The sequence below is a fragment of the Vombatus ursinus genome, unplaced genomic scaffold (genome assembly GCF_900497805.2).
Source record: "Vombatus ursinus unplaced genomic scaffold, bare-nosed wombat genome assembly UNPS02014801.1, whole genome shotgun sequence".
Classification (NCBI taxonomy): domain Eukaryota; kingdom Metazoa; phylum Chordata; class Mammalia; order Diprotodontia; family Vombatidae; genus Vombatus; species Vombatus ursinus.
In genome coordinates, this window is record NW_020954579.1 from 1,278,858 (window position 1) to 1,306,534 (window position 27,677).

A 27,677-nucleotide genomic window follows, 5' to 3' on the forward strand; every position below is an offset into this window, starting at 1 on the left:
AACTTTGAGGAAGGAGACTCATCCTAGTGACCTGGAGCCAGAATCAGTGCCCCAGGATAAAGAGACAAGAAAGTGTGTGAGGCAAATGTGAAGTACAGACACATGGACAAACATGCATGTGCACACGCACACACAACCTTGTCTCTCTTATCCCCCTACCCCTCAGATTTGGGCTATGTGTATTGGGCAATGGAAGGGGGGGTAGTGAGGATGGCATCTCTTAGTCTTAGGCCAGGACATTTCCTTGGGTGGGCAGAAGGCCATACTCTACTCAGTAGAGCTCAGGACTAGGGTTTGAAGGTTGAGGAAGGGTGGTGTGGGGTGTCAGTGCAGGGGTTAGGCCAAGGGGAGAGGTGGCAAATCCTCTACTGCTTAAGACATTTTTGCCCAAGTAGTGCAAAGAGGAGGAAATCCACAACCCCCTCACCCCCAACACTCTTATCCCATCACCCATGGCTTTTTGGGGTAAGTGTCTCCTTCCTTGCCTATATATATGACCCCATATTCCTCTTAACCTGCTCATTCCCTTTCTGGGGGGTTAGCTCCTACAGTCCCTGGTTGGGGGCAGGGGGAGGTAGGCTGCACACTCAAATCAAACAAAGCAGTGAACCCTGGCCAGAAAGACAGTCGCCTCCCCTGGTTTTCCTTTTCCTGGGGTGAGGGTAGGGGCACAGCTCAGGCTGGAGTTCCTGAATTAGTTTAAAGGAGCAGGGAATCCCTGGTGGGGCGATGGAGGACGGTGGCAGATGGGGCCAAAGAGTTTCAGAGACAAAAATGAATATCCCCTCAAAACCCTCCATGTCCAAAACAAAAACTAAGTGCCATTTCCCTAGCCCCCCCCCCCCATTCCCCTAGCTACTACCACCATTATGGTACCTTCTGAGACATCAGGGTACGGCCAGGAATGGAGGACACAAGGATAAAAGAAGGGATGGGGTTAGTGCATCATGTGTGGGGAGGGGACTGGAATCTTGGAGAAGGGTGGCCTAGGAGTAAAGAGTTGGGGAGACACCCAGACTCAAGAATCCCCTCCAATACAGCCTCTTGATTGTAACTAACTCTGCAGGATATGGGGAGGAGGTTGGAGAGCTGGGACCATAGTCTTTCCTGGTGTGGATGCCAAGGTGGCCTGGTGCCTGCCTGGGGCAGGCACCGTTTAGGGGAGGAAAGTCTCTGGGATGGTGGGCATTTTAACAGGGAGCCATATGGGGGTACTGGCTGGCATCCAGTGTGAGAGGTAGATGGAGCTCAGAATTAGCGGGCACAAGTGGCGAGCAGAGGGTACAAAGGTGTGTGTGCCAAGGGGGCAAGGCAAGTGGGGAGGGGAGGGAAATGGAGGTGGCCAGGACTGTTGCTTTAACTCTGATTGGCAGCCCCACCCAGGAGGTGGTGGTGGTGGTGGGTCTCACTTTTTTTTTAGGGGGGGCGGGCGGCTGTCAAAGTGCATTGGGGTGGGTAAGTCTTGTCCTATCTCCCCACCCCAGGTCCTCTCCCCAGCCGGTCTCAGTTAATAATTTAATATCATCATCTCTCTGTCTCTTTTTTTTGTCTTTTTCTCTCTTTCTCTATTTTTTTCTCCACTTTTCTTTCTTTTACCCTCTCGCTTCCAAAGTGCAGTTAGAGTGACTATAACTTTTAACCTCCCAAGGAGGAGCCAATGCTGAGGCTTCTCTGTGCAACCCAGGTATCTGAGCATGAAAAGAGGGGCCCTAGTCCAGGACCTGGGTTAAGGAATAAGAGGGAGAGGGGGAGGCTTTTTGGGTGGGAGGAGGGGTTGAGGGCAGCTCCCCCCACAACCCTCCATCCTTCCCCTACAGTTCAAATGGCTCCTTGTCCCATCTCTTCTCCCCATCTTCCCCTTGCCCTGGGGGGTGGGGCTCCTGAAAATTGCCAGAGGACTCCCCTTCCCACTGGCATTGTCCTTTTTCAATTTCTTGAGTTGGTTTTTCTTTTGTTTGTTTGTTTGTTTTGCCTGATCCCAGGGCAGGAAGGAGTTCTCTGAGGAGTGATCTTGGCTAGGCTGTGTGTGGGAGGCAAAAATATATAGAAGGAAAGACAGAAGAGGGATGTAGGGTGGTATCCCTTAGCCCTGCCCCTTCTCCTGCTGCACCCCCTGCAGCTCCACAGGCCCCGCCCCTCCTCATTTCCCAGCATTGGGGGTTTAAACTTCCTGATCCTCGAAGACCTCGAGGAAAAGTGGGGGAAAGAGTTCAGTGGGGCACTCGACTTTCATGTGCAGGAACCGGCTGGCATGGCAGGCCCCAATCATCCGGAGGTCAGTCACCTTCATCAGCAGCTTGGGCCAGAAGTGGGGAATGTTGTGTTTTCGGTAGTTGATATAGTGCTCGAAAGCCAGCAGGTAAGCCTCCTGGCACTTCTCAATCTTGTCCACACACAGCAGGCCCGAGCGGTCTGTATTGGAGAGAAGAGAGGCAAGGAATGACTGCTTGCCTGGACAACTGGGGAAAAGCCAGAGGATCCCAAGGGGAGGGAGATGCCAGCAAAGGCCCCCTGAGGGGAAGGGCTAGGGAAAGAATACTAGGATGACAGAGGAAGGACTCTGATAGACACAGAACAGGAATGGAGCTAAGAGACTAAGGGCTGGGGGAGAAACTGAGGGACTGAGAACTAGGCAGAGAAACTGAGGGACCAATGGGAGACTGAGAGACAGAGAGGCCTGGGAAAGACACTGAGGAACAGAGAAAGTCATGGGACAGACTAAGGGACTGAGAGCTGGGAGAAATACTGAGGAACAGTAGGGAGACGGGGATAGGGGAAAAACTACGGGAGAGGAAGAGGCTAAGAGACAGAGGAAGGTGGAGGAGAGACTGAAGAGAAGAGAGAGAAAATGAGGAAAAGACAAAGAGACTGAAGACCATTTAGGGGAGAGCTTGAGGGGCTAGGGGCAGGAAGAGAGACAGAGAGGAGGAACAGAGAGAACAGAGAGAGGCTGAAGGAGACAGACACATCAGAAGGAGCAGAAAGAAGGAAACCAGCAGTCCCAAAGCCTCTTCCCAAGGGTTTCACAACTGGTACCTGAAGACATGAGCAGCACAGCCTGAAGCAGAGCCACTTCCGTGTCATCCAGGTTGAAGGCAGAGAGTGACTTGCCCAGGTCGAAGATGGCATCAGAGACCACCCCCAGGCCACCATTCTTCAGCTGCTCCCGTTTGACCGCCATCTCCCCACTCAGCGTTAAGGTCTCACTCTCAGGGTCATAGCGTACGGCAGCCCGCAGAGACATGATCTCCATGCAGCAGCCCTTCAGTAAAATGATCTGGTCTTCACAAGGCAGCTGACGGAAATGGGGTGAAGAGGCAGGAAAGTCAATCCCTCCTTCTCTGGTCCCTAGATCTCCTCCACCTCCACCCATACCTTCACACCTCCCCCTCACCAGGGCTGGAGCCCAAGGATCCCCCTAAAGCTGAATTAGTTGCTACAACAGCAGATAGGAAAAAGGTAGCAAAAAGATAATGCAGGAGATCTTAATCTAGGAGTCCAAGAATTGGTTTTTAAAAATATTTTGGGAACTATATTTCAATAGAGTCAGTTTCCTTTGTAATCCTATCATTTTATTTTATGCATACATGAACAGACTGAGAAGAGGTCCACAGGCTTCATCAGATTGCCAAAGGGTGTCCATGACCACAGAAAGGCTGAAAACTCCTGGGGTAATGGAAATGGTGCTGGACTTGGTATCAGGTTCCAACACTTATTAGCTTAATCTCACTGAATCTCTGTTTGTTTGCTTTTTTGTTTTTGTTTTTTTTGGGATAGGCAATGGGGTTAAGTGACTTGCCCAGGGTCACACAGCTAGTGTTATGTGTCTGAGGTTGGATTTAAACTCAGGTCCTCCTGAATCCAGGGCCAATGCTCTATCCACTGCGCCACCTAGCTGCCCCTCTCAGTTTTTTTAATCTGTAAAATGGAACTCATAATACCTACCATACCTATCCCATTGGGTTATCAGGATTAAATGAGATAATGTATGTAGAGCACTTCATAAATCTGAAAGCTATACATAATTATCAGTTATTATTTGATTAAACTATGGAAGAAATTTCCAGCTACTAGGAGGAGGGGCAGGGGGAGGTGTGTTAGGGTAAGTAGCACTGTCTCTTTCTCCAAATTTCAGTCAGCACAACAATGTAGAAGTGAGGGAAAGAGAGGGAAGAAATCAGCGGCAACTCTCTCCTGAAACCTAATGTTCCCAGTGGTAGGTGATGAATGGATGAAATGAGATGGCTTTGGGGCTTCTCAGATAAACATTCTCAGATGGGGCAATTTTGAGAATAGTCCCAGGTTTCCCTCCTGTACCAAACTGCCTCCCCGAGTCCCATACCCCTCTCCTTCCTGATACCCACCTCAGAAAACATGGGCAGTTTTTTGGCAAAGTCCACCACACGGGTGATGGCCGGGGTGATGATCTTGGTAAACTCACTGAAGGCCTCCAGGTCCACCTTGTCCCCATCTGGCATTGAGGCCATGGGTGACTGGCCAATGTCCTCTGGCTAGAGGAAGGGTCAGGGGTCAGGTAGGGCCAAGGACCCCATTTAACCCCTTACTATAGGACACTGCCCACCAGGGGGAGCTCCAGGGCAACGCAGGAAGGAGGAGGCTGGCACTCAGGTACCCACCTTCCTCCTCCTTCACAGGAGTACCAAAGGCAGAGCACAGAAATCTGGCAGCCTGATGCCAGCTTCCTGTCCTGATATTGTGTCTCTCTTCCCCCTGATGCCCATTCACTTGGGACTTCATTCAGCCTATCCCCACCCTGACAGTGGACAGAGTCCTGTGGTGGGGAGGATAAAGAAGAAAGACAGGCTGTAGTACTCATGGAACTCCCAATCAATCAATCAATGAGAGAAAATCTGCCATCCCTATTTCCAGGGATACCTTCCAGTCTGATGGGGAAGACTCAGCCCTTACAACAAGGGAATTCCTGGTCTAAGTTCAAGGGGAGACTCAAGCCCTGACCTCAGGAAGTTTTCAGCCTGATCACAATCCATACCCTCCCATCTCCTTACTCTCCTACTCCTTGTGATGACTGAGTATTAATCAGGGAGGACTTTCTAGAAAATGCCAGCATTTCTCCTCTTAATGGCCACTCAGCACCCATGCATCCTCTGTCCATCCTTCTCTGTCCCTGGTTTGATTTCCCCTCCCCCTTACCAAGAATTTCCGTTTCTGCTTCCAATGGCTTCCCTGGGCATTGGTGCTTCGGTGGGCCTCTGTAACCAGATGAATAAGATCCCATTCCTCAGGGCTGGGCTCCGGCCGCTGCTGCAACGAGCGGATCATCTCTTCCTTGCGCCGCCGCTCCCGGTTCTCCTCGATCAGCTTTCGCTTTGCCACCCGCTTTGAATCATCCAGGACCACTGTAGTAGGATAATGACAGTCCCTCCCATCTGTCCTGCACTGTCACGTCCAGTCACAGAAGAAAGTCAGGCAACCTGAGTTTGAATCTTAGCAAACACTTGTTAGCTGGGTACAGATGCCCTGAATGCCTTCCCTCCTTGCCTCTGCCTCTTGGAATCTCTGGCTTCTTTCAGAGCCCAACTCAGGACCCACCACACAGTGGTTGTTATTCCTCATTGCCTTTTGAAATTACTTCGTATTTCTTTATGTATATATTGTATCTCTGCCCCCCCTCTATAACCAGTAGAATATAAGACCCTTGAGAGCAGAGACTGTTTTCATTTTTATATTCCAGTGCTTGGCACAGCATCTTACACAGTTTTTCAGACTAGACCATAGGGAACTACTGGTAGGAAATTCAAGGCTGGGTGGCACAGCGGATGATGCAGTGTTGGACTTGGAGTCAGGACTACTGATTTCAAATCCTGTCTCAGACACTTCCTGGTTGTATCATCCTGGGCAAGTCACTTACCTTCTGTCTCAGTTTCCTCATCTGTAAATGGGGAGAGTAATACACCAACCTACCTCACAAGGTAGTTGTGGGATCAGACAGGATAATCTATGTAAAGAGCTTTGCCAGTCTTAAACCACTAGAGAGATGCTAGCTATTCAACTCTATGTCCTCATGAAGATTGGCACTTGATCTGCCAACCTATAAACTTAGAGTCTTTATAAAGAGAATTGCTTGAGGCATTAAGAGGTTAAATGACTAGCCTAGGGTCACAGAACTAGCCAGTGTGTCAGAGGCAGGACTTGAACCCAGGACTTCCTGACTGAGGCTAGCCTTTCATCTACTTCACTATACTGCCTCTTTATCTTAGACCTTGTGGGCTTTTAATCATTGTTCGCTGAATCATGTTGTATGAATGACCATGGGGTAAATCATGTAACTTCTCTGGGCCTCAGTTTCTTTATCTGTAAAATGGGGATAATAAATACACGTGATACCTCCTCTACAGGGTTGTTATTGGTAAGGAGCTTTATAAATCCTACCCCATCACAAACAAGCTATTAATTCTGTTCCCTGACCAGTCTCTTATGTTATCCTCCCAGCATACTGTATTATATCATGGTGTGGATTTCTTCCCAGTATGGGTTGGAATAAGTGGCTGCCAAGGTCCCTTTTATCTCTAGATTCTGTGATAACTTTCCCCATATTATAGAATGGAAAACTGAGACCTAGAAAGCTTTGCTTAAAGTGACAAAGGTCTTTAGGAAAGGTTCTGGGCCTTGAGCCTTGATCAGTTGTTTGTTTGTTTTTTTATTAGGCCATCCCTTAACTCATTCTTTCAACCAATGGAAAATAGCTAAAGAGCCCTAGTGGCCAGTTGTTGGAAGCCTCTCCCATTTCCCAGTCAGGAATGGGATATCCTTTTTGGTAACCAGTGGGTGTGGCTTTAGAGAGAGAGGAGGACCACTTCTCCCTAAGGCTCCATCATCTGTGGCCTTTATACTTTGGAAGGGAGAAGAGGCAGTGGGGCCTGTGCCTAGGGATAACTTTTTTTTAAGGGTGAGGAGGTGGCAGTAGGGTCTTAAGAGTGTTCCTAGTCAAATCCGGCCTCAGACATTTGACACAGACACTAGCTATGTGACCCTGGGCAAGTCACTTAACCCCAATTGCTTCACCAAAAAAAAAAAAGTGTCCCTAGACACTGTCCATCTTTTTCTGAGGGAGTCACTTCAGTGGACTTTGGGTGAAGAAAGAGATACTGGGAAGGGAACAAAGGTGAATGTTTCAAATTCCCCCCAGCACTTGACTTGTATGTCTCTGTTGCATTTATCCTGTACAAGTCACTCAGCCTCAGTTTCCTCTTCTGCAAAATGGAGATAATCAGAGCAACTACATCGCAGGGTCATTAGTAAGGCTCAAAGGATATAAATAAAGTCTTTTGCAAAATTTAAAACATCATATAAATGTGAGTTCCCATCTCCTGTAAGGCAGCATGGCACAGTGGCTATCAAGCTGACTTTTTAGAGTAAGGAAAGCCTGAGTTCAAGTCTCACCTCTGATATATACTGACCATGTGACTTCATAAGGCAACCTCGCAGTGCCCTAAGCAACTCTCTTAAGACTGTTAGTTGCAGAGAAGGTGACACCCTACATCAGCTAAGGGCATTTGCTCACCCAGGAGTTGAGTATACCAGTGAAATCACAGGCATAGGCCCTATGCTTATCTCATTCAGTATCTCAGTCCTTCCCTCCATCAGATCATAAGCCCCTTGAGAGCAGGATCTGTGTCATATCTATTTTGAGAGGCAGTTTGCCAGAAAGCACTGGCCTTGGAGTCACGAGACCTAGGTTCAAATCCCACTCTAGTCACTCAATAGCTAGGGGACCAAGAGCAATTCATTAAACCTCTCAGAGCCTCAGTCTCTTCACAGATGAAGAAAATAAGAAAAATGGTGGGCTATGAGCTTCTCAGGGTTGTTGTGAGGAAAGTGCTTTAAACTTTAAAATGCTCTGTGATATGAGTTTTTATCTTCATAACCCCAGGCCCTAGTTCAGTACCTACAATATACAAAGACATTTAATAATAAAACATGCTTGTTCAATCAACTGGATGAGGAGTCATGGCAAGGATGGGCTGGGATGTGGGGCTAGGGAACTGAGATCCTAGAAGACAAGTACTTTGACCCTGGGTCACTTCTTTCTGCCCTGACCATGCTTCCCCCAATTCCATGCTCTTACAATCCATGGCCATGCCCACGGAGATGCATTTCTTAAAGCGACACAGCTGGCACTGGTTTCGGGTGATCTTGTCAATGATGCAACAGCCATCATATTTGCAGGAATAAGTGGGGTGAAGATTTTTCTGAATCGTGCGTCGGAAGAAGCCCTAGGAGATGGGTGCAGATAAAGGACCAGCTTCTAGATTCCTGCCCCTCCAACCCACCAGACATTTGAACCAAAAAGCCTGAAAGGAAGAGATAGATTAAAGAGGACACCTCACCAAAGCCTACAGGGATGGGGTCATAGAGAATTCTATGGGCTTTTATAGCTCATGGACTCTCTACTTAGGAGGATACAATTGGACAGGTTTGAAAGGTCAGCAACTGGGGGGGAGATAGGTCTGGATATGGTGAAAGTAGTTGGGGATAATGGAGAGGAAGATGAGGATAAGAGGTCTTATAATGGACACCTAGCAAAGATGGAAGAAGATAACAGAGGCTAGTGGGAGGGCTGGGGGGCAGTGTGAGGCCAAATGGAGGAGGGAGCAGTGTGGGGATCTGTACCTTGCAGCCTTCACAAGTGATGCATCGGTAATGATAACCTGTGGCCTTGTCTCCACACACGACACACTGCTCATCTTTGTCCAGGTAACTAGGGATGTACCCTACAGGACAGGGAGGCAAGGAGACATAGCTTTAGGGGTCAGGAAGAGCCTCAAGGCAAAGATCCCTCTCCATATCTCAGCATTTCCTTGTCAGCCTGATCCCATTTCCCACCCCCACTTCTGGGCTATTCCTTTTATCCAGTTCACATAGGAATGGTTGTATGGGGTGAGGACATGCTATGGCATACATAATGTCAAGATAACATTAAAAATGTGACACTGAGTCAGTCTCATAATCTTTCCAACCCAGGATCAAGTGGGATGTATGTTAAAAGGCAAACAATTGTCCTCCCTGACTCAAACCTCAAAGGTCAAGAATATGGCCCCTAGACGCTCTAATTTCCTTTAGGAGCTCAGTAAAGAGCTATAACCCTTCTCGCAGGGCACAGGAGTTGACAGCTGCCCAGCCACCAGAATTAGCCCGGAATGGCTTAGGGGAGACAAAGGGGGTAGGAAGGGATATAGACAGTCCATCTCACCTGACATGCTGGTTTTCAGGGAACATTGGCTGGTCTTTCTTTTCCGCTTGCCATCCAGTGACCTGGTTAAGGAATGGGGGAAGCCACATGAACTTTCTTCTAGATGGTCTTTGGCAGAAACCCTACTCACTGGAGGGAGGCAACTGGCCCCACATCTCCAGTCCCAACTACCTCCCCATATTGTATTGAGCCCCACCAACCTCCAAGGTCAGCTGACAGGGCTGGGAAGGGTCCTGCTATCTGAGAAGTTCAGGGCTGGTAGATAAGGAGTTTGGTCAGGCAGCAGGCAAGTTCCAGAGTCCCATTACTTATATACATGTCTGGGTGACAAGCCCTGGAACCTGCACATTCTACAAACTCCTAGTAAAAGCACATTCACATAACCTTTAGTACATGCCCATGGGTTACATGACTCAGGATGAACATACTAGCAGATTACACAAGCTTAGATCCATGCACATGTATGATGCATAATTTCCAGGGCATTTGCATATTGACATGCAGAAACATCCTAAGCAACTTTTAGAATGAACATGCAAGTTCCACAGCCTCCAGGAGATACACATATTATATAACCCTTAGTATATGCACACATATTGCATAATCCCCAACACACACACTTTATATAATCCTCTATATGCATACCGATGTTGTATAACTTCCTTACTCCCCCTACCCCCAGTGGTGGATTGCTTATTCCCTATCCCTCTTTATATAGTGGTAATTTCAAACACAGATATGCTTTATGTATCCCTAACTGAAATTAGCCAGTCTCTCAGTGTCTGGTTCCTAAATGGCTAGAGGGTGAGACTTTCTTCTGGATTGGGTGTTGTTAGATGAGGGCAAGCAAGCCTCACTCATTTCCCTGAAAATACCTGACTTGGAATATCTGGATACAGGCAATTCCAGGAATGGCCACAAGGTGGCGAAAAGATTGGGGGGGGGGGGCAGTGACAGCAGAGGAATACCTAAAGCAGTGTGGGTAGAGAGCATGCTGAGAGGATGAGAAGTCCTCTAGCATGGACTGTGTCTAGTAAGTCCCCACCATTTCCAGACAAATAAGGTGACATAGGTATGCTTCACAGAACGTTTAGCACGATCCTGATTCGGCCCTAGAAGAACCACGGATGACAACCCTTAGGCACCCATGGCCAAGTGTCATCAGGATACAGTCGATGTAAGAAATGCCCAGAAGGAGAGACATGGAGAGGAGGCAGTCTACCTCCCCACAGCCCCACTGGGATTAGGGACAGGAAGCTTCCACAGATTCCCAGGAAACCCACTCCTACCCAGGCTAGGATTCTCAGGCTTCACCCACCTCTTCCTCTTCCCTTGGGACCCTGTTGTGGCCCTATCCCCCCTCACCAGTTTGCTGAGCCAGGCTGGGCTTGAAGCCTCTTGGCGTAGCTCCCATCTCCTTGGCAACAGCCACACCGCTCCCCAGAGCACCCTCTCCCCCCTCCCCAGCCACGAGCACAGGCTGTACCCAGCACTCTAGGCCCCATGCCAATTGGGACAGGGCGCTGTGCCACATGGAGACAATCAGGGTGGGCAATGACACCCTCTGCCTCTCCCCTAAATTCTTCTCACACGGAGCAAAAACAGCATTCCCTCCTCCACACATAGGTGCACAAATGGCTACCTCTGCATAGGTATACACAGAACCTTAGGGGATGGGTATATACCCCTACTCCCTGGGAGAAACCCCAAGAGATTCCTTTTCCCCTTCCCCTTACATGAACAAAGAAGAGCTCACGGGGATCCAACATGCTCTAAACATGTATGTGCAGTGACCATCTGTCCATAGGCACATGTACCGTGGAAACATTACATGCCCACCTGCTCAACAACCTCCCCTCCCCCAACCTCTCTGCTGCATACAATCACCTCCTGCCAGAACCTTACTACCTGCTCTAGTAGGGAATTGGGAGGTAAGCATATCTCCTCCAAGAAAAAACACAGGGCTGTCTGGGGAATAGTGGTCAGCCAGCCATACTGCTGCCATAGTTACCCTCAGAGAAACATGCCATGTGGGAAAAGTTCTGCATCCTAAATCAGTGGACCTGGGTTCAGATCTCAGCTCTGCCACTCTACACTTGGGACTGTAGACAAGTCACAACTTTTCTGAGCCTTGGTTTTTTCATTTGTAAAATGAGGGGGATTAAACTTGACAATTCCATCTATCTCTAAATCTATGAACTAGTGATAAAGTGAATACGCTTAAATCTTACATCATTAATTCAGCAAGATGATGCCCACCTCTGGGGATTGGGGCTGCAGGCCTATCATGCTCATTACCTGTTCTCCTCTGGGTCAGACCCACAATCCAGTTTGCTTGGCTTCTGTTCCATTCACTGCAATTCCATCCAGGATTGCCCCCCTCCCCCAGCACTCCAACAGACTGAAGTAGGCACAGCAACCTCCTGCAGGCAGAACCACGAGCCTCCCCCCCCACCACCCGGGCTCTAAGGTACAGCGCCCATGGTGCCTGGCCTCAGCGTTTGGCCTTCCATGCCATGCCCCACGCCTCACGGGGGCGGGTGGCAGGGGGGCGGCCAGGGAGTAGTGTGGTAGAAGGGCTGGGGGGATAAGCTGGCTCTTGGGGGAGTCCTGAGTTGGGGGGAGGGGGGAGCAGCCGTAGAGTCTTGTCCTGAGGGCCCTGAGGAAAGAAGAGAGAGCAAGGATTGAGACAGGTGCCCACGGGGGTGGAGGTGGGGTGGGGGTTTATTCCAGATTAACAGTAAGGCTCCCTGAAGCCCATTGTGAGACTGATGGCTGGTGCGAAAGGAGAGCTGATGCTGTGAAGATGAGGGGAGATCTAGGAATTTAAAGTGTTCCCGCCTCCTCCACCACCCATCCCCCCCCCCAATCAGGCTCAGAGTGAAGGCGGTCTGACACCACCAGAAGTGGGACAACTACTCTATCTCCAGCCCAATCTCCCTAAACATTCAGCAAAGCTCCTAAAGGACAGGACACAGCATAAGCAAAGAGGGGCAAGATGACAAGTCAAACATCAACTTTGGCATTTTCTATTAATGCCACCAGAAACAAGTGGAACTCCAAGGGAGAGCCAGGTGGAGAAGGAGGTAGACGGCTCGACTTGGTGTCAGGAAGACCTGAATTCAAATCTAGCCCCAGCTACTTCCTAGCTGTGTGACCCTGGGCAAGTCACTTAACCGCTGCCTGCTTCAGTTTCCTCATCTGTAAAATGAGGAAAATAATTGCATCTGTCTTCAAGGGTTGTTATGAGAATCAAATGAGACAATATTTAAAGCACTTGGCAAGATATAAATGCTAGATTATGATGATGAGGAGAAGGAGAACAAGGAGGAGATGTGGACAGAAGGGAAAAGCTCTCTGCCCATGATCAATCAAACTGCTATGTACACTGTTAGGGAAGTGAGACTTTCTCGCATTCTATGAGGTAGGTTATCTTATCTATCCTCATTTTAAAGATGTAGTATTTAAGTAAGTGCTTAAGAGAAAATTCACATTCAGGTCTTCCTGACTCCATCTCTGGCGCTCTCTCTTTTACATCAGTGGTGTCAAATTTAAATAGAAAAGGAGCCATGGGTGCCAGAGGCATCTAGGTGTGTGGAGCAGACGTATCAAGTGCTCCAGGCACAGCCCCCATGCTGCCATCACTCCTCAGTGGGGCCAGAACCAGATTAAAATGTAACTGGGAAACATTTAACAAAAATCAATAAAAATCCAACAGAACAGAGATGATGCTAATGTGTGGTTTTCTATGTCAACATGCTGCCTGAAGGGGTCCTTATAGCCATTTGAGTGACACCACTCATGAAGAGGATAGAGCACCAAAGTTGGAGTCAGGAAGACCTGAGTTTGAATCTTAAGTACTTACCTAAGTAGCACATATTTAAATATGATCCTAAGTCCCTTCCCTTCTTTCTGCCTTTGTTTCCCCATCTGTGAAATGGGGATCAATGATACAACCTAAAAAAATACAATCATCTACTCCATAGAGTTGCAGTGAGGATTAAATGAGATAATGTGTAAAGTGATTTGCAAATCTTATGCTGGCTCCTATGATTATTATTGTTAAATACAAATGCTGAAGTAAGACAGTCCCTACCCTGAAGGAGCTTACCTTCCACAGAAGAGATACAATGTGTTCACAGATAAGGAAATGTAGCCAGTTTTCCATACTTATGTTCCCCACTCCCCCTTCTGTCAACCTACTAAGAGATGGCTCTTATTCAATGACTCAGGAGCCCCCTCATCCCACAGACTGCTGCTGTGGCTAATTTCCACCTTACCTGTACCTACACCTGTACTCAAGCTAGTGGGGCTGAGTCATGATCCTGCTCCCCAGAGGGGCTAGGGGAAAGGGGACAGGGGCAAGGCTGTCCTGGACCATCCACCTTTTCAGTCACCCTGATGTCATAGCACAGGTACAAGACTAGAGATTGTGGGCTGGGGTGTGCACGTGTGCACGTGAGATGCTGGTATGTGAATTCATAGTTATGTGTGTGGAGAGGAGAGAGGGCAGAAGGTTATGTGGCTTCTGCACCATAGACCTCGCCCTTGGGCCCCCAAGCCCTACCCCTGGGAAGCTGATAAGAGACTGGGGGGAAAGATAACAAAAAGAGTCAGGGCATGGGGCAAGAGGCCTGGAACACAGAAGCAGGGTCCCTGGATCTAGATTCACAGCTGGAAGGGGATGGAACAGAGGGGTTGCCCGTTCTGCTATAGATATCTTTGGGGCGTAGGGTTGGCAGGAGACTGAGGGGCCCAATAGGGGACTGGGGGGCCAGGCGGGGAGTCTCAGGCTGGGAGCCATCAGGAAAGTAGGTCAAGTTTTTCTTGGCTGCTGGAGAAATTCCTGTTATAAATTTATAATGGTGCAGCCAGCCCTAAGGGGTGGGGGTGGGGAGAAAGGGGTGGGTTGAAGGTTGAGCACTGTGGCCTCCTACTCCCTGTAGCACGGGGGGGGGGGGGGGGGGGGGGGGGGGGGGGCTGCTCCCTAGGCTAGGAGTGGGATGGGGATGGTGGAGTAGAAGGGGGCTGGACACTGAGAGTATTTGGTATCTATATCTTTCTGGCCCTCTTTCTGTCTTGATGCTGTGCTCAGTCTCTTTGGTGTCTCTGTCTCTGTGTGTCTCCCTGTCTCCCTTCAGGCCATGCCTTGGTGCTTGGCACACCCTGGCTGCGGGCACTGCCCCCGCCTGTCTCCTGCCTGCCTGGCACACTGCCACCACTTGTTTACAGAAGCTGGAAAAATCCACTCACCAGCAGGAGGCCTGAGCACCCCTGGGGAAAGGAAGAGGGCCTGTACAGGAGTGGGCATGATGAGAGGGACAGCCCTGTGCACTGGGCCCAGAAACAGGCCACAGTCCTAGGCTTAGGAGGACAGTTTGTGGCGTTGTTCATCAAGACCAGGGTGGTGGTGTCAGCACCTACTAGCTTTGGCAACCCCTTCTTCAAATCCCTGTTCTCCTAATCTAGACTCCAAATGGATGGCCACAGCTCCTTGACCCCTTACTATTCCCAGACAGCACAGGCCTGGGCATGATGTCAAAGTAGCTACCATACTTAATGCACAGTCCCACCCAGGACCCGACTTAAAATTGACACAGTGTTGACACTCATGCCCCTGAGGGGAAGGACACCTATACAGAGCGGACTGATGCCCAAGGTGTTATGAACATGTGGTCCTTCCGGTCATTCATAAGCCTTGTCTATCTCAGCCTCCCTTGCCAGGGAAAAGAGGTGTCTTGCCTACAGGTTGGGTATCCATACCAGATCCCAGCATCAAGTGGGTAAGGATAATAACAATAATAGCCAATATTTATACAGTGCTTTAAATTTTGTAAAAATCTTTGCATAGGGGACCATGACATCTCAGCCCTCACAACAACTCTGTGAAGTAGAAATTTTCCTCATTTTAATGATGGGGAAATAGGATCAGAGAGGTTAAGGAATTTACCCATAGTCACTCAGCTTAAATTTAGAGCTAGGATTTGAACCCAGGTCTTCCTGACTCTGGCCATCTACTCACTATGTGACAATGTCTCTACCTTCTATGTTTTAGTTTTTATTGTTGTTGTTGGGGGAGTTAGGAGGGAGGGACATTTTCCCTCCTTCAAGGCCATACCTAAATTTCTTAAGCAAAATAATGGTAAAGCAGAGGAGAGGAAACATCCAGACAGGGACTGCTGCCCTTCTCATCCCATTCCCAGGACTCCCAACCCTACTGGATCTCTGCATAGGTTCACATTTATGCCTATATGTGGTGGTGTGGTGTGGTGGGGGGGGGTGTAGAGCTCCAACCAAGGGGAAATGGAGATTCAGTACCCAGCCTGAAAAGTGGCTTCTCTTCTCTCCCCTTTCCCCTCCCCCAGTATATTGAGTTTAATGCTCAAAGCTTCTTCCTGAAAGGGGAAGAAAAACACTTTGGGCTTTTCACTCTCAACCCATAACAACTAGAATGACAGACTGAGAGACAGCAAGGGCCCACCTGTCAGTTGACATCACTCTTCACCCCTCCCCTTATAGAGCTGTTGGGGGTGGCAATGTGGGCACTGTGCCCATGGAGAAGGAAGCATTTCATTAAGTCTGAGTGCTTTAGTAATGGGGGGAGGGGGGGACACATGAGGCCAATGCGGCATCCATGGGCACTGTGCCAACCTTCTCCTGCCAACAGGCCCCCATTTCCATGTTGTCCTGCAGTCTGATCCTAATACACAAGCCAACTTAGGGGTGGGCAGTCTCCATGCCACTGGGGAGCTCCCTAAACTAGGAGAGAATGTATATATTCTCACCTCTACCCCTTTCCTCAGAATCTAAACCTCAACTCTACTTCCACCCCAACTCCTTCACCATATCCATACACCCACACACCCCCCTCCTACCTCTCTGGTGTCTGTCTGTTCTTGGCTCACTGCCCCACCCAACCCCGGCCCCTGAACTTTGTCCACACTGCACAGGAGAGAAAGCCCAGCCCCCCTCCCCCCACACCTGCCAGATATGGAAACAGAGACACAGAGGGGAACATATAAAGAGAAAGGAGGGATAGTAGGAAGAAGAAAGACAGGGAAAATGGTGGGGGGGGGAGGGAAGGGAGAGGAAGATGGAAAAACAAGAAAGGAGAAAAAGAAAGAAGGAAGAGGGGAAAGAGGAGGATGGGGAGAGAGGGAAGAAGATGGGGGGAGAAGAGACAGGGAGAGGGGGTAAGAGTGAGTGAGTTAGAGAGAGTAGGAGCTGGGGAGAGAGGGAGGGAGAGAGGAAAAGAAGAAGGGAGATGGGGAGAGAGAGGGAGATAGGGGGAGAAGAAGAAAGGGAGATAGGGTAAGAGAGATGGGGAAAGAGTGAGGGAGATGAGAAGAGAGGGAGGGATATAAGTACAGAGGGAAGGAGACAGGGAGAGAAAGATAAAAATAGAGGAAACATAGATGGGAAAAAGGGACAGACACAAAGAGAAGGAGGTGACAGAAAGGAAGAGGCAATCAGAAATAAGAGAGGGAAAAGAAAGGGAGACAAAGAGAGTGGGGGTGAGGGGCATTCTGTCCTAAGTCCCACCCTGTCAAAGATAGGGGAGAGAAGGAAGGAGGAGTGGTTTCCACGGTGACAGCTGGTGCGTGGTGGCCTGGCATGTGGGTTATTAATAGTGTCGTGGGTACATTCACACCTCCCTCCCCCTCACCCCTCAGTCTGCTGCTAGAGTGGGGGTGGAGGAATTCCCTTTGAGGGCCCCTCCATCCCCCTATACCAGGGCAAGAGGAGTGTGAAGATACACATGGATGTAGGCACCAGTAGAAAGACAGGCACATGCATGAAAACCAGGGTCCATACACAAAAAGGGACCCGTCCATGCTCACTCTGAGACATCCATGAATACTACCATAAGAGAAAACAGACCCATAAGAAGAAAATACACAACAGAAGTACATAGAGGCAAACACTGACACACACACACTCTCAGCCACAGGATGGCACAGGCTGACACAGAGAGCCTTAAGTATTCTGCAAAGCCCCCCTCACTGCTATTGCTTCTCCAGAAGGCAGACATCTCCCTGGGGCTGGAGCCTAGGCTCACGTCCTTCCCCAGAGCTAACTTAGAGTTCATCGACCATTCATTCAGTCTTCTGACAAGGAGAGGATAGTACTCCAAGCAAACCCCCCCCTCCCCAGTTCTCATTCTGCCAGGGGAGAGGGAGACACAAAGAGAAAACCACCACCTCCTAAGAGTAATATTTTTAAAAAAGAGTGCATTCTACTGCACAGCTTTGGATGGCTGGGGGACAAAGGCAAGAGAGAAGTAGGCAGGATTCTCTTGGCTGACCCATTAGAAAACACTTTCCTTTTCCCAGCTGATACCCTGCTTCTCTCCCTTTTCCCATAAAACAGTATGCTGGACCACAAGGTGGGGGGGGTAGGGTCAGAGAAGGGACCAGGTGGAACCCAGAGGTCAGAAAAGAGGAAGAGGAGGGAGAGAAGTGTGTTTATTTCTTAACAAAGAAGCCCCCTCCTCTGCTAAGGAATACAACAGGAAATTCCTCTCCTCCCCCCACCCCAGGACAGAGACATAGAGACATAGAGACATAAACAGCAGCCACTGACTTCGGCACTATGCCCAGTGCTAGCTAGCATCAAAGGACTATGCCTCCTTCTCCCCTCCCAAGCCCAGCCTCACCCACCTGCTGGGCTTTCCTTCTCCCCACCCCTGGGACAAACCCAGTCAGTCTCATATCTGGCATGGAGGTAAGTGGGTGATAGTACCCAAGGGTCATTCCCCACTCATCCTCCATTGCTAAGCATTGGGTAGCCGAGCCAATAACCATACCCCCAACCTCCAATGGCTCTTCCCCCCCCCCCCCCCACTTCACTAGCCCTAGACTTATCCCCTTCTGGTTTGCCCTCCCAACAGCCAGGACAGCAGGCATTCTCCCAACCCCTCCCCCCCCAAGTCCCCTCTGGGAAGGAAGAGGAAGATTAAAATGGTTGGAAAGCCAGAGGTGGGTGAATCCCCTTTCTCAACCTGGCATATTCTTCTCTCCCTCCCTCTTTCCCCCAGCAGCTCAACCAACAGCCAGAGTAACTGGAGCCCCAACTCAGGGCAGCTGAAAACTGGAGGTATGAATGTCAAGAGACTGGGGCTCTCACCACAGAAGGCACAGCAGGGGAAGCAGGGAGTCCCCTTGGGCACAGGGGTTCCCCACCACAACCTCCCAGTTCTCACCCTAGGGGAGGGCAAGCACAAACAAACACACACACGAAAGAGCTCTGGGCTATAAGGGAGGGGGATGAAAGAAGGATGGCATCTTCAATCTAGGAAGGGGAGAACAAGGGAACAAGGCAGTCTTCCTTTCCTACTCCACAGTGGGGTGGAGCCCCAAAGCCCACATACACAGAAGCAAGCAGATTCAGAGGCAAATAGGAAAAAGGGAAAAGCTGAGTGAGAGACAGAGACAGAGTGAGTGCAGCTGAGCACCAAGGGCGCGCGCACACACAGAGAAACGTGCAGACATGCACACCCACCCCGCATGCGTGAGGCCCACACAACACTCTGCACACGGCTCCCCCATTCCAGTACAGCCTTTCCATGCCAGCCCCCTTCTTCCCTGGGCTCACACATATGCACAACTACAAGAACACACACATGTACACACATGCTTATACATAAAAGCAGGCAGCTGCCAGAGGCTCAGGCTTTTGGGCTTCCAACCAAAGACTAGCAGGAAAGGGCAGGGATGGTGCTGCCCACCCCCCCCAACCCCACCCCAAACTGCAGCAGCTAGCCTGAGATCAGAAAATCTCCTACCACATCCCCGAGCACAATATTACTTAGTTCTGTGGCTCTCCAACTCCCTTTCCCTTATGAGCATTCTCTCTTCTAAAGAGAAACTGAGGTACAGAGCAGCACTGAGAACACCTTCAATAGGGGAGTACTGAGAATAGGGTGGGCAGTGGGATTGGCCCTAATCATACTGTCCTCTTCCATTCCTGGAGGTGAGGCCAGTTAAAGTAGCAGGTATTAACCCTTCACTTACTGGGCTTTCAGTCTTTCTCCCCAGCCCCAAGACTAATATGCCTCAGGCCACACTTCTTCTATCTAGACTCGGTCCACTCCACTTCCCTGCCTCCAAAAAAAAAGAAAAAAAGTCTTTTTTTCCCCACCCACCCTGCCTTCAGGGGCAACAATGGAGTACATTTGGGGAAACACCTGTGCTTTTTGGCCAGGTTAATTATTGGCTTCAAATCTATCCCCTTTGCCCTTGGAGCTGCCTGGCACCTAAGCCCCTCCCAGTCAAGAAGGTGGAAGGCAGCACACTTGACGTTGGGCATGTCCAGTCTTCCTGCCAGGGAGAGATCAGCTCTTCACCTCCTGCCTTAGCATTGTAAGGCTGCAGGCATTTAAAAGAACCAAGTCCAGGAGCACTGCAAATGGCCAATACTATCCAGGGCATGGGTCTCTATCAATGCTTTCCCAATTTCCACCTCCAAACAGACTGCCAGCTCTAAGAAGTAAGATGTAAACCTTGTATCTCTCTCTAGAGTTCCTGTTTCCACTCCAGCGTGAGGTGGCAGCCCTTCCCAGCTTCTCCAACTGTCCCATGCCTCACCTGGAGTGGGTAGAGCTAGCAGCTTGATAACAGGGGCAGGAGTAGGGGGAGGGGAGGTGGTACATCATCACCATGGCAACAGAAAGGGACTGGGGAGAAGGAGATGTCACCTAGCTAGATGGACAGTTTGAGTCCCAAACCTTCATGCTCCACCTGATGGGTTCCCCCTCACCTACTTGGTACCATTGTTTCCCAACTGTTCCAATGGCATTCCTGGGTTCAGGGGGATTTCCTCAGCTTTGGGAGAAGATAAATCTTCAACAAAAACATACCCTTCCCCAACTATGCTCTTGATGTCAAGTTGGGTAGCAGTGGGAACCTGCCCCTTGACCCAACTTCCAACCCCAAAAGTACAAAAGAACTGGACAAATAAAGCCACAGACAGAGATGTCAATAATTAACCCAGCCCCACCTGCCCACCCATCAACAACCCAGGGATGGGGAATCCCCACTCCGAAGTCCCTTGAGTTTTTTCTAGGGAGTGGGGGGGGGGAGTGAAGGAAAGAGGGTATCCAGATGGACTTATCCCCAAGCCAGAAACTCTTCTCCACAAGTCTCCAGGTTGCAAAACTTGTTTGCCTTCCCCACCCCCAAGCCCCCACCTCTGTAGGGGAGGGGTCTCTGAGTCAGGAAATCTGCAGAACAAACCTATCCAGATTTCCTCCATTCAGGGATGTTCCAGAGGGAAGCCTGACTCAACCTCACTCTCTCCTTTCCTTCATCCAACTTTTCCCAGCTCCTCCAGCCCCCTCCCCATGAGAGCCAGGCTCATGCTCCCTTTCCTCAGCTAGTTCTATCCCTGACCAGGACTCAGTTTTGCTCTTTATCGAGAAACACAGGCTGAGTGATGTGGAATCAGTATCACTTTGATCAATGACCCTATGCCACCTCCTCCAGGTAAGCCAGGCAATGAGGGAAGCCCTGGCCAAGTGGAGCGAGCTACCCAGGTGTCTATCTCAACCATCACACAGTGACATCAGAGGGACAGGAAAGGAAGAACAAGGGGAGGGGCCAGCCAAATCAGGCTCCAGGATTCTCCTCCTTCCTTTTCCCCTTCACTTCACCAAGTCCCCTAAGAGCTTTGGAGGGGGAGGACTAGGCATTTCTATCATAAACCACTCTGGGTCAGTGCCACAGGCACTATGGCATTACTATGGGCCTTCAATGTCTCTATATCCATGAAAGAGAAGGATATCCTCAGAGATATGTTGGTGGCAAAGTATACAGGGGGTATAAAGTAGAGTGGATTTTGAGGGAAAGTGGCAAAGCTGGGGATGAGGGAGAAATCATAAGTAGGGGGAGAGAGAGAGAGAGAGAGAGAGAGAGAGACAGAGAGAGAGAGAGAGAGAGAGAGAGAGAGAGAGAGAGACAGAGAGAGAGAAAGAGAAATCAGGGTTAGTCCTTGAATCTGGCCCCCCAAGGCAAGTTCAGGGTCAGTCTCCACAAAATAAGAAATTTAAGTGCCTGGAATAGGCTCCAGAGGGAGTGATACTCCAGTGTCAATGGCCTAGTTCCTAACCCTTTCCCCAGAGTGCTAATTCCCATAGATCTTAGGATGGGGTGGGGCATAGGAAACACCAATACTGTTACCTCCTAAGCTTTAGAATTGGACAGGGAGCCCTGGGAAGCCAAAAAGGTAGGAATCCTCATTGGTATTAGGAAATCCCACTAGTTCCCTAGAGCTACCCTTATTTTGGCCCTGTGTTTAGGCTTAGCTTAGCCAGGTAGAGAGGCCTGCTTGAACAGAACCATAGGAAGCACCCTTCCCCACCCCCATCCCTGAAACCCTGGTGGCCACAGCTGTGCTTTTCTCTTGGTAAGGAAATCCAGGATGTCCTGAGAAGCCAGCAGAGCCCCTTCCACCCCCCACCCCCACCCCAACCTCCTGCTGACCCCTGGGGAGGCAGCAGGGAAAAGCTCACTATTAGCAACCAGAGAAATATGAAGGATGTCCTAGCCAGTCCCCAGCTCTAGGGGAGAAGATCATAATGCTGACAGAGATACAGAGACTGGGAGACACACAAAAGAAAGTGACAGGAATAAAGAAATAAAGATAGGGAGTCAAAGAGAAAGACACCAGACAGAGAGATAAACAGATAAGGGGACAAAAACACACGCAAATACAGCAGTTTGAACAGAGTGGGGCAGAAGGTGGGACTGAAAAGGATAACAGAAAGATGTCTAGTTGAGGTTATGGGGAGGGCTTCGGGGAAAGGAGGAAAGATTCAAGCAAATGACTTCCCCAAGTCACTTTTAGGGTAGGAAAGTGGGAGGCAGAGAGTTAAGCCTGGTTCCCCTAAAGACAACCTTGCTGCCCCCAGTAATCAAGGCAGCTTAGGCAGGGTTATTGTCTGGGGCCATTGTCTCAGTCCTCAGAAACCCCTTACCTCCCTTCTCTCACGCAAATTTCTCTTTCTAATCTCCTTTAAAACAGTCCACGCCTTAGAGGAGGGAGACACAGGAAGAAGCATGAGAGATAGAGAAAGAATGTGTGCATTTGCCTCCGAGAATGCCTGCATGTGTGACACAGTAAATTTGTTACTCTATCATTTAATCAACAAATACAGAGCAGCTATTACATGGAAAACACTGGGCTAAATGCTGTTGGATACAAACAGGTACAAGATACATACTATCCTTGCCCTCAAGGGATTTACAGTCTAAATACACAGGCATTCTTAACCTTTTTCGGTGTCATGGACCCCTTTGTCTGCCTGGTGAAGATTATAAACCCTTCAAAAAATGTTTTTAAATATGGCAAGATTATACAAAGAAACCAATTATATTGAAATAATTATCTAAAAAATAAAAAAATTTAAAAAACAAGATTATGGCTCACGGGTTAAGAACCCTTGGAGTAGGAGAGCATGCATATTACTACATATGTGCATTTGTCTGAGCTTTTATTTTTTGTGGCAGTCTTCTTTCTCTAATTAGAATGTAAACTCCTTGAGGGGAAGGCCTGTCTTTTGCCTCTTTTTGGATTAGCTTAGTGCCTGGCACATAGTAGCGGATTAATAAATATTGATTGATTGATTGAACTCCATGAGGGCAAGAATCTATCTATTCTTGGTATGTCTTTCAATGAAGAGCAGCACAGTGGTGCCTAGACACTAGGTGCTCCATAAATACAGTATTTGTTTGTTGGTTGTGAATGCATCTGGGACTATGTATAGTAGTGTGTGTGTATAGGAGTCTGTGTGTGGGTATGTGTCCGTGTCTGTCTCCCTGTCCTTGGGTCCCCCTGTGGGTGTGTCCATCTCAGCGTGTGCACTTGCTCACGAGTGTTCGGTCTTCCTGGCCCAGTGTGGGTGTGTCTATCACCCTCCTGTCCTTGACTCCCTGCGTCCCTATGTGTCTGTGCCTATCCCAACGAGTCTGGCTTTCACAGCCTCTCCCCCCTACCCTCCACCTCCCGGACAACAACCCCCTTTCTCCTCGCGTCAGAGAGCTTCTGCCAGGTCAGAGGGCTCCCAGAGTACTACCAACCGTGCCTTGCTCCTCCTACTTTACCCTCCCTTCAAACTCTGACCCTGCCACCCCTTAGGCCTTTTGCCATCCAGAAGAGGGGGAAACCCCATCTGCCAGGGGCTTGAGAGACACGTTGCAAACCCCTTACCTCCCTCCCTATTTCTCTCGCACTTCCCCAAGTGGCCCAAAGCATGCAACTCTCCCGGTGCTTCCCGGGGACCCCGGAGTTCTCCTACCAACTCCTTTTTTTTTCATCCCCCAAGCCGCGTTTTTGCAGCTGGGAATGGTTGCAACTGGAGGGCCATGCAGCCCCGATCTGGGGAGGCGTGTGAAGGGGTTGGGGAGCTTCTCGCGACCCGGGTAAGCTGCAACACCCCCCCACCCCTCCGCCTGAGGAAGCTTTGCAAAAGCAGCTCGGCCCCCGCAGTCGGGAGGGCGGAGGGTAGGGGGAAAAACAGGCCGCCCGTACCGTAAACAAACCGCGGCGGCGGCGACTGGCGGGGGAACAGGGGCCGCCTGGCAGCCGGGGCCGCGGATCCGACAATGCGTAGCAGACCGGACCGAGAGAGGCGGGGACCCGTGGGGCGGCGGCGAGGGGTGGGGGGCGAGGCCCGGGCGCCATCTGCCCCTGCAACACCACCGCCCCCCTCCTGGTCACCAACCCGCTGCAACTGTCCCGTCCCCCTCCCCCGCCCGCCCAAGTCCTCCATTTACTCCGGGGAGTTGATAAGTTGCAAGCACCCCAGAGCTGACAGTGTCACCCAGGGGCTGGTGGTGCAGGCAGAGGGTCCCCCGGGACGCCCCCAGTCGGGGCTAGGACCTTAGCAAGCAAGCGTCCCGTGGCTTTGCATAATCAATCGCAATGTATTTGCATATTAATACCCCCTCCCCCTCCCCCTTACCTCGGCGTGGCGGGCTGGGCTGTGCGTGGGGAGGGGTGGCGGGTGGCTCAGCGCCGGGGCCCGGGGGTGGCCATGGGGGACCGGTGGGGCCGGGGCCGCCCGCCTCCTGTCCCCGGGTGTGAGTGCGAGTGAGAGAGGGGGAGGGGGGCAAGTGTGGCGGCCCCGCGGCTCCTCCGGCAGAGGCGGCGGCCGTGCTAGCTCCTCCCTCCCCCGCCCCGCTCCGCTCGGGCTCGGGCTCGGGCTCGGGCTCGGGCTCGGGCTCCAGGCTCCGCGCCGCCCGGGCCTGGCTCACTGCTGCTCCCTGCAGGCCGAGCCTCGCAGCCCGGAGGCCTCCCCGTCCCCTCCCAGCCCCGGCCATCCCGGCCAGGTCGACTCTACTCCGCCCGGCCCCGCTCCGCCCCCTACCACCTCTCACCTTCTTCATGTTACTCTGACTTTGATTGCACTCTGCACTCTGTCCATTCATGCATCTGTCGCGTCCCCCCTCGTCCCATCCTATCCCAGGCTGTCTCACTCACAAATGCCCATCCCCGGCGGATCGGCCCCCAGTGAATCTCTCGGTTCTCGTTCCTTTACTCTTTGACACTCCATTCCACCCGACGTTTCTCTCTATCCTACTCTGAGCCCTCCTCCTTTCACTAGGCTCCGTAATCCTGTAGGCCACTTCTTGTTACCAGACATTTTTCTTAAGATCCTCTACTTCCCAGGCGGGAGGATGCAGTCAGTCACTCCACAAGTATTTATTCAGGGATTACTATGAGCCAGGCTCTGTGCTTGGTGCTGGGGATGTAAAGAAAGGCAAAAACGCAGTCCCTGCCCTCGAGGAGCTCATATTCTAAAGGAAGAGACCTAGAAAGGACTATGTACCTCTGAGATACATACATATATCTCTCTTGTCCTGCTCTTATGTCTCACCGTGATGCTGAGAGAATTTGATTTTTTTTTAAACGGGCTGGAGAACAGAACCCGAATCCAGAACCTGGAACTCAGAACCCTTTTGGGTATATGTAAATTGTAGGAGTCATCCAAAAAAGAGACTTCTCAGATGTGCCAGCCCCTCTCTACCCCCATCCCACACACCTTCCCATTCATACACATACAGCTGCATTCATGGACATAAAACCAACCCAGTGACGCCAAAACCTTTTTCATCTTGGGATCTTCCAGGTCGAGCAGAGCTCTAATTACCCCAGCCCCCCACTCTGGCCCTGCCGGTTCCCCTGCTGTCATTAGCCCAGTTTTACCAGCGGAGGCCATTGGCTTCCCACGGCTCCCCAGGGTGGGGCCCCTTTTTCCCTGCTCCCTTGTCATGGGGAGGTGGGGGTGCAGTTTGGTTGATCACCTAATTTACATTTGGAAAATTTGTCTGACCAACAAAAGCCTGGATGGATCAGATTGCCCCAACCTCTCCTCTCTAGAAGTAATTCTGTCACAGTGGAACTTTCTTAGGGGCTTGTCTTCCCTGAAGTTTTGCTCTCCAGATCTCTCATGGGATCAGGAGGATGGAGAGGAGACAGTCTTCAGACTATGGAATGCAGTGATCATAACATCACAGTTTTGGAGCTAGAGATGGTCTCTGAGATCATCCAGTACAACCCTTTGTAGAAATTACTCCGGACTCACACCTTCATTTTACTGATGAGGAAATTGAGGCCCAGAGAGTTCAAGTGACTTCTCTGAGATAACACAGAGAGTCAGGATCTTAAACTGAGGTCTTCTGATGACAAATCTATCTACAGCTTTTTCTTTTTCGATGCACTGCCTCTCACGGTGATGATGGGAGGGATTTCACCATATAATGTCAAGTTATTGGGTAAAGGTTACAGCATCGAGTTGCAATGTAGAGTATATAAAGTTGTGAGGGTGGTAGAGCAAATTACAGGATTACAGTGCATGTAGAATGCAGCATAGGAATCAATACCTAGATAGGCAAGTGCCAGTGACCACATTCCCTGGAGGTAGGACAGCCAGTAAGGCTGAAGGCAGGGGGTACAGAGCTCAGAAGTCAAGTAGACCACCCTCATACTAAGAGTCCTACACCAAGTTCTCCCCTTGACACACAGGAGCTTTGGTGGGGACAGAGGTGTAGGGGAGGAGCTAGGCATGCGCAGTGACCTGGATCTGTGTAGAATGAGGGGAGAAGGGAGATGAAGGGAAAAGAGAAGCTGCCACTACCTCATTCCATGTGCCCCTCACCACCTCTTCAATCTCCCTTTGACCTAAATACCATAGGCCTGGAGATATTGGACAATGGGACAGGAAGAGGCTACTTGGCCCCAAGAGACTTGAGTCCTGAGAAGGGAAGTAATTGTAATCCATCTACTGTGCACATCTAATGGAAGATCTGGAGGAAGCTGAAGCACCCCCACCCCAAAGCAAATTAGTGCTGTCTTTCCTAACCTTCTTCTTCCCTTCCCCCAACCTTAGTCCAGGCCCTTTCTCTTGGCACTCAGTCAGTCCAGGCTAGGGGACAGGGACAAGGGCAGTAAATGACTGGCATGCTTCCCTGAGAGATGGTACCATGCCAGCTGCTTAGAGTCAACCCAACACTGGGGCACCCAGCCCAGCCTAACCTCTTCTATCCCTAAACCATCCTCCCCCTTGGAGCCTCCAGTTTTTCCCAGAGCCAGTTCACCCCCTGCTCCCTCAAGAGCAGTGGGACCAGGCTGCATGAGGATAGAAGTCTGAGTTGGCACCAGTTTTACCCAGCAAGAATTTTGTCTTCTACTCATTGACTTCTCTCAACCTTAGCTTAATAGTTAGTGAACGTGGATTTTCCTATGCCTCTATCTTCCTCCTTACTGTGAGGTGGTGGAAAGGAAGAGAAGGAACAGGTGAATAGAAGACTATAGTATATTAAGGATAAGAGAGCCAGGAAAAGGAACCTGAGGGAGGGTAGTCTAAGGGTCCCCTTTTCTTTAGTCCTTGTAAGTTAGGGGAGCAGCCAACAGGAACAGCCTGTTCTCTGGCTTTTGTTGACAGAAACTATCCAAACCCCTCCTCTTTCCCAGCTGGGGTCTGTTGTTATGGAATACCCCCACAATTTCTTCCTCTCCCATTCCCCTATAAATAGGGGCTCTAGACAGTTATCTCCCTAAGAAGACCTCTGCCTAAGAGCCAACACCCTAGGAAACTCCATGCCCCCAGAATCGTTCTATATCCTCGTGACGGATGGGCACTAACCCACCAATTCTGGAAATAAACTTTCTGTCTCCCCCACCTCCAGGAGTCCCCTAGCCTAAGGAGAGTTGGTACCAGCAGATAAAATGTGAAGAAAACTCTCCAAGCTCTCTTGGCACTGCCTCACTACTTGGCAGACCTCTGAAAGTTGGGAAGGAGGAAAGGGAGAGCAGGGGAAACTGAGGTACAGATGGTTGATGAAATAAAGAATATAGGTATTTCTACCAGGAATCTTTATTTTTCAGAAAGGAGATTGGTTATTGGGATCCTGGGGAGAGGAATGTTAAGAGGAGAATGTGTGGGGGA

General features: G+C 50.2%; 1 protein-coding gene across 3 annotated transcripts; it reads right to left on the bottom strand.

Annotated features, from left to right (window-relative positions):
• Positions 1–1,560: 1,560 nt before the first annotated feature.
• On the bottom strand, positions 1,561–24,221 carry THRA (thyroid hormone receptor alpha). Of its 3 annotated transcripts, none has more exons than XM_027873084.1 (8): positions 24,192–24,221; positions 9,233–9,294; positions 8,653–8,753; positions 8,108–8,255; positions 5,173–5,378; positions 4,365–4,511; positions 3,037–3,295; positions 1,561–2,412 (listed from the first exon to the last, which is right to left on the bottom strand). In XM_027873084.1, exons 2-8 carry the CDS (start codon positions 9,237–9,239, stop codon positions 2,162–2,164), a joined length of 1,119 nt encoding a protein of 372 aa, XP_027728885.1. In that variant the 5' UTR covers positions 9,240–9,294; positions 24,192–24,221; the 3' UTR covers positions 1,561–2,161. The 3 variants fall into 3 exon arrangements, with proteins under 3 accessions (XP_027728885.1, XP_027728884.1, XP_027728886.1); XM_027873083.1 differs by lacking the exon at positions 24,192–24,221 and adding an exon at positions 11,531–11,875; XM_027873085.1 differs by lacking the exon at positions 24,192–24,221 and adding an exon at positions 9,433–9,549.
• Between the last annotated feature and the right edge of the window lie 3,456 nt (positions 24,222–27,677).